We start from the raw sequence: 6,343 nt of genomic DNA, 5'->3' as shown, positions 1-6,343 counted from the left end.
AAAAAGTTCTTGGCTCAGGTAGAAAAGTTAATCCATCCATCCAGCCATCTTTTTCCACTTATCCAGTTCAGGGTGGGGGATGGGCGGGAGCCTACCCCAGCTGTCACAGGACGGGGAGGTGGGACACACCTGGACAGGCAGGGTTAACGCACAGTAGTAAATTCAAAATGGAAACAGAGTCAGTGGTGACCACAATGGTGTCCTCATCTTTTGCAGTAGCTGCAGTAATATTAAAAGTGAGTTTTTCCTTCCCACGGTTGCCAAGTGCTGATTTTGGGGGCTTTTAACCTTACAGTGTAAAGTGCCTTGAGGTGACCGCTGTTGTGAATTGGGGCTATATAAATAAAACTGAATTCCGACACCAGGATGCACAGGAATAAAACAGCATTTATGATTTTCTCAGTCAGGATGGATCAGTAACGCTCTTATTTGGGTGCTGAATGAGTGAAGGTATCATCTAAGCTGATATTTGAAATAAAATGTGATCATTACATTTATGTCATATACACCTAACTCACAAGAAAGAAGCATTTCCAGTTCACTTCAGATTTGCACTCAGTTTGGATCTAAGCTCAGCTCCTGGAAACTTTCACTGAATTCCTCCAACATGAAAAAATCACTTTATTTTACTTTGTTCAGACTTCTGTGGCACCATCCAGACATACTGGTTCTCTGACTTCAGGGCTCGCTGGTGCCTTTTCTTCCAACCCGAAGGTCCTCGAGGCACTTCGAATCCATCTCAGCGTGGACCCGAGTCCCCTGTGGCTCCTTCTGTGGGCCCCTGATATGGAAGTGAAGGATAAAAGGTTTACAAAAAGAGAGGAAGTCTTATCTGAACATCGCCTCACTGCCACTGACTTCCTCCCCACACAGATATGACAGTTTAACGGCGCCCGTCACACACTGTCACCGGCCAGAAAATTACCCAAAATTCAGCAGAAGCCGGAGGCAGGAGGGCAGCAGGGCAGCAGGGGTCATGATGAAAAACTCCAACTGTTCAGGGAACTTTCCAGAGCTCAAAGTGGATAAAAATGCATAAAAATTGATAAAATGAAATCTACTTCTTTTCATGCAGTTTTCCATCTATCGGGGCTCTTCAGCTGGTTTGTTTTTGCAACCTGAGTTCGATTTTCATGTCCGTCATGACAGACCTTCACCACTTTCCATCTGTCAGATCTCCAGCCGCAGCTGGTTTCTCTCTTTCTAGCAGAAACCTGCAGCATTTACTCCACTGCACTTGATTTTAGAGTGAAATACATTTCCCAAACAAATTCTACCTGGTTTATTTCATCTACAGCAAGCATGGCTCCTGCTGCAGATTGTAAAATAGGCAGTACCTTTAATCTGTTGACTCATTTCTTTAGTCAAAACAAATTACTTTCATGTCCCTGAACACGACCTTTCATCAATCCACTCTCATATGAACTGATTGGTGGAATAAACTTTTAAAGGCCATTCGTGCCAGAGACCCAAGTTCAGGTTGTGCACGTCACTGATCTTCATCCAGCATTTGAATTATTTACAAACGTGTATTAATTAAAATAAATCACTTTGTGAAGTTCGGTTGAGGTTTAGAAAAATCTACCTGCCTTACTCTGTGAAGGTGTCACAGAAAAATGATCTAATAATCTAAACCTAACCAGTACCAAGTGCTTTTAATGCCTAAACATCATTAGAAACCACTGTTTAAAGGAACTTGGATGACGTGTGTCAGAAATTTAGTGTCTGGATTGAACAGCCAAAGCTTTTCCACAACCAACACATCCAAATCTGCCTGTTGGAGAATGCTCCAGAGCCTCGTTATTAGAAACTTTGGTCGTGTTCAACATGAAAATGCTCCATCTGTGACAGGAGACATGAGAGGACATAAGGAAAGGACACTCAAATGAATCTGTGTCCAGTTTAGAGTTTGCTTTCCAAACAGCTCATATGTACACAAATCATCTGAAATACTAACTTTATGAATTCATAAAGCAGCTTTGAAAGCAGAGTTTACAAAAGGCTTCGATGAGCAAATTTTTTGATGCTCCTGCTGCGCACTAGACGCGCGTCTGCGGCCTGTCACGTGACTTACAGCGCGTTGGCTGTGCAGTTTCAAGTGTCACTAATTGCTTTGGCAGCGTGGCGTCCGCCGCAGGTCACAGGTCGCACCGCGGCCGCAGCTCCGTCAGCGGAGGGATTCCCGCAGGAGACCGCGCTCCGCATGCACGGCCTGTGAACACAGTCGGCCCTTTATCTGCGCTGCGTGAGCCTCGCACACAGGACGCGCTTTTTATCGAGCTCATAATTCAACTTTTACAACGTGCGCAAACATTCCTGCGGTTTCCTGCCGCTGCTGCTCCGCTCATTCTCTCAGCTCTGACCATCGCTCTGTGCTGCTTCCCCATCACTGCTGCGGCAACGAAGAGCACCAAGATTTTTAAAAAGAGTTTCTTAGTCACTGCTAAAAAAAAAAAAAAAAAAAAAAGATCTAGTTTGATTCTGTTTTCATCCATAAAGTGTGGAGCCGACGCTGACAGGCTGCAGGAATAAAGCAGAGGCCCCCTGTGGCCAGTTTTCTGGCTGACGCGGGTTCGTGCTCAGGTATCTGTTGTGGTTTTGTCACCCTGTCTTCCAGCTGCAGTCCTGAATGGATCCGATTTGAAGCTGAACGTTTAATAAACCAGCAGAATTCTGATTGGAGGCGACGGGAGCGCGCATTCACTGAGCGCGTCTAAAGCAAACACGGCTCCGGCTCCAGAGCGGCTCGTAAAAAACTGCTCCGGCAGTTTGTTTGTCTGCTGCTGCAAACACCATCAGCACCACCGCCGCCAGCGCGGCCTCCGGGATCTCTGCAAGCGCATATCCGCAGAATGAGCCGCAGAGAGTGCAGGAGAGCGGCTTCATGGAACCGCAGCCTTCAGCTGCGTCATGACAAACTTATGCAAAATAATAAAAAACAAAAACAAAAAACGCGTGAACAACCTGTGCAAAGGAATTACCCGAAGCGTACTATTTTTTTACTTTTCAGGACAGTATTCATTATTACATTCATAGTAAAATGTAATAATAAAATTATTACATTCCTCATATTCATATTCAGTATTACATTCGTATCACTGGATCCTAAATTCATCTGTTGATGTGTATGTGTCTTTCATGTGCCATCTATGATGATTTTAGTTACTTACATTTTGTTGTGTATGAGCTATAATAATGCAACTGATGTGCAAAATAAGAAACTGAAGCTTTAAAATAAGGGACAAAATATAATATTTACATACAAAACATAGTGGAGTAAAAGCAGTACATTAGACCTGTACTTCAGAAAAGTACTGTCCATGTTCTCATCCGCTGTATTAGTACTCCGCAGCACGCCGTACTTTTACTTCAACACTCTGACCTGACAGAGTTTATAAACACATGATCATAACTTGTGTGCAAGAGAAAAAAAAATCTCCTCACGGGGCTTTTGGGGCTCCGCAGATGATTTTTGTCAATAGTTCTGGTACTTTTTATAAGTGAGTTCACGCTGCCTTCACCCCTCCTCCTCCTCCTGCTGCTGCTGCAGCAGCTGTAGTGGAAAAAGTCTAAACTGGAGTTAATAGCAGCCTGATTGTCATGACCAACAACATGATCACGTGCTTATGCGTAAATTTGGTGTATTTTGGGGACTGGAGGGGGTGGGCTCCGGGTCTGGGATGACATCAGCGCCTTGCTGGATATTTGGCTGCAGTCAGAGGCGCCTTCATTTCGGCTGCAGGAGGACCCGAAGCAGCAGCCAACATGCGGACTGAGAGCCGAGACCTGAGGGCCGCGGAGCTGTCTCACCGGGACTTGCTGGGCAGCTGAGTCCTGCAGGACCCGGGACATGGACTTCCCTCTCCTTTCTGCCTGCCCTCAAAGTTGCTGAGAAGTTTTTTGGAGCGCGTCCCGCGGCGTTGCTCCCCCGGCGCGTCTGCTGCGCGCACAGCTGGATATCTGTGGGGGGAGAACCGGAGCTTTCTGGCGGTTCTGCGAGGCTTACCTAAGATTCTGGGCCGACCCGGTGCCGTTCAGAGGACATGGAAAACTGTTACCTCCTGGCTGTGCTTGTGCTCGTCCTCCCTCTGGGCTTCAGGATCGAGGAGGGCATGTGCCAACCCAACAACCTCCTCCGCCCCATCCCCAGCGACAGTCTGCCCGTACCGGTCCTGTGCGAGGACCCGGACCCGGTGCTGGAGCCGAAGGAGAAGGACCTGAACGAGACGGAGCTCAGGAGTTTTCTCGGCAGCCAGTTCGACCCGCATTTCATGTCCGTGTCCCCACCGGAGGAGAAGCACGCGGGACAGGAGGACGTGGGGGACGCGGACCTGTGGCAGAAGCTTCCCGTAACGATACCCAAAGAAATCCGGGCCCTGGACTTTGAGGTCCCGCACGCCAAGAAGCAGAAGCCCAGTAAAAAACAGCGTAAGAGGCTGCATCAGTGGCTGTGGTCCTACACTTTCTGCCCGGTGGTTTACGCGTGGAGTGACCTGGGCACGCGCTTCTGGCCGCGCTATATGAAGGTGGGCAGCTGCTCCAACAAGCGGTCCTGCTCGGTCCCTGAAGGGATGCTGTGCAAACCCGCCAAAGCGGCGCACTTTACCATCCTACGGTGGCACTGCCAGCAGAAAAAGGGGGTCCTCAAGTGCTCCTGGATAAGGATCCAGTACCCGGTCATATCAGAGTGCAAGTGCTCCTGTCCGAACTGAGCCGAGCTGAGCCGAGCCGGAGCTGCTGCTGCGCACTGATGGGACCCAGAAACTGTCAGGAAGATTTCAAAAAGTCACTCTGACCTCTCAGAGTGAACAGATGTACATGTTTTAGAAGATCTTTGTATGTTTATTATATTCAGATCATATCTCCAGTGTATCTGCTCATATTTATAATCATACATTCAGGCTGGAGCTGCGTGAAGAGTTCCGCTTTGGAATCAGACTTTCTAAATGTTTGAGTCAGAACTTTGTGAGACTCTTCCTCCTCCTGGAATAAAAGGGACAGATGGTTTCTGAAAGTGAACCCAGACTCTGTTATTTTATTTATTTATTCAGAAAATCAGACAGAATCATCTTAGATGACATTTTAGACATTTTTGTTTGTCTAAAAAGGAGAAATCGTATCACATAATTTTATTTAGAAAGACTAACAGTCTGAATCTGAACTTTCTCTAAAGATTTTGTTATCCACATGATGAACATGAAATTATAACATTAAATGTGAAAGTTTTTTTTTTGGGGGGGGGGGGGGGGGGGGGGGGCAAGAACTGTAGAAAAGTTCATCTTTCTTGTTGGAAGGTTTAACAGAGCATCGTATTTTATAAAGTTTTCATGAGGTTCGGGTTTAAAAATAAGATCAAATTTAATTCAACTGTGCAAAACATGGAAAATTTCTGTTACGGCAGCCAAAACTCTGAACACAGCTCATAACAACATAAAATAATAGGTTAAAGAAGTCAGTAAACATGTAAAAGCTGACTGTGGTGCAGTAAAATTGCTTTGTGAAAAAAACCCAATAAAACTACAGCTGACTAAAAAATGTCTGAGTGTTAAAAAAAAAAAAATCCAGCACAGGTGGGTATGCAGGGGGTCGGTGAACATTTCATTCTCATGCACATAGATATGAGTCATAGATCAGTCACATCAGTCTCGTGCAGTACAAGTGCAAAAAGTCTAGAAACTGTCATGTTTCCCTCTGAAATACCAAGATGAAGAACTTTAAATGAAGTGGAAACATAAGTATGGCTGTGTGTAGATTGTTTCATCTGCGCACATTAAAGCCCCCACACCCCGCTGCATTTAACACTTTTAACCACAAGGTGGCAGCATTTTACCAGAGCGTTTCATGTTTGTATGTCTAACCCTCTGTACCTCAGAACTACCGTGCCTTTGTGTAAAAAACGTTTTGTACAGGCTATATTTGAACATATTTTAATAATATTTACAGTTAGCATAAATCAGGAATAAAAAAACATGTCAACTAAATATTTTGCGTTATTTTATATTTATACCCTGGAGTCCCCTCTAACGCTCTGACAGCGTTAGTCCAGTGAGTGTAGTCTTCAGTGTGCAATTCACCTCATGATGCGGATGTGGAGGGTCCACAGTTATTTACTCTGGAGGAGGCTGAAAAACTTTGTGAAAGGAGTCAGATAAAAGTCGATGAGTCAGTGATGCTCACGTCTGGCCAGTGACAGTGACACTGAGGTGAGTTGTTGAGGATATGCTGAACTTTTCTGTCGGTAAGCTCTGCTGTTTTTGCTGCTGTTAGCCGGTGTTACTGAAACTTTCTTCGAGGTGGCGCTAATGTCATTAATGAGAGAATAAAGTCATATGACGTGTGAATG

At 45.5% G+C, this 6,343-nt stretch overlaps 1 protein-coding gene across 1 annotated transcript; it reads left to right on the top strand.

Moving 5' to 3' along the window:
* The first annotated feature begins 3,747 nt into the window (after positions 1 to 3,747).
* nog3 (noggin 3) lies at positions 3,748 to 5,166 on the top strand. Its single transcript, XM_030755575.1, has one exon. It carries the CDS (start codon positions 4,044 to 4,046, stop codon positions 4,710 to 4,712), a length of 669 nt encoding a protein of 222 aa, XP_030611435.1. The 5' UTR covers positions 3,748 to 4,043; the 3' UTR covers positions 4,713 to 5,166.
* The last annotated feature ends 1,177 nt before the right edge of the window (positions 5,167 to 6,343 follow it).

This window comes from Archocentrus centrarchus, chromosome 19 (assembly GCF_007364275.1).
Source record: "Archocentrus centrarchus isolate MPI-CPG fArcCen1 chromosome 19, fArcCen1, whole genome shotgun sequence".
Classification (NCBI taxonomy): Eukaryota; Metazoa; Chordata; class Actinopteri; order Cichliformes; family Cichlidae; genus Archocentrus; species Archocentrus centrarchus.
Note: the sequence above shows the minus strand (reverse complement) of the source record. Positions and strands in the feature narration are given on the sequence as shown.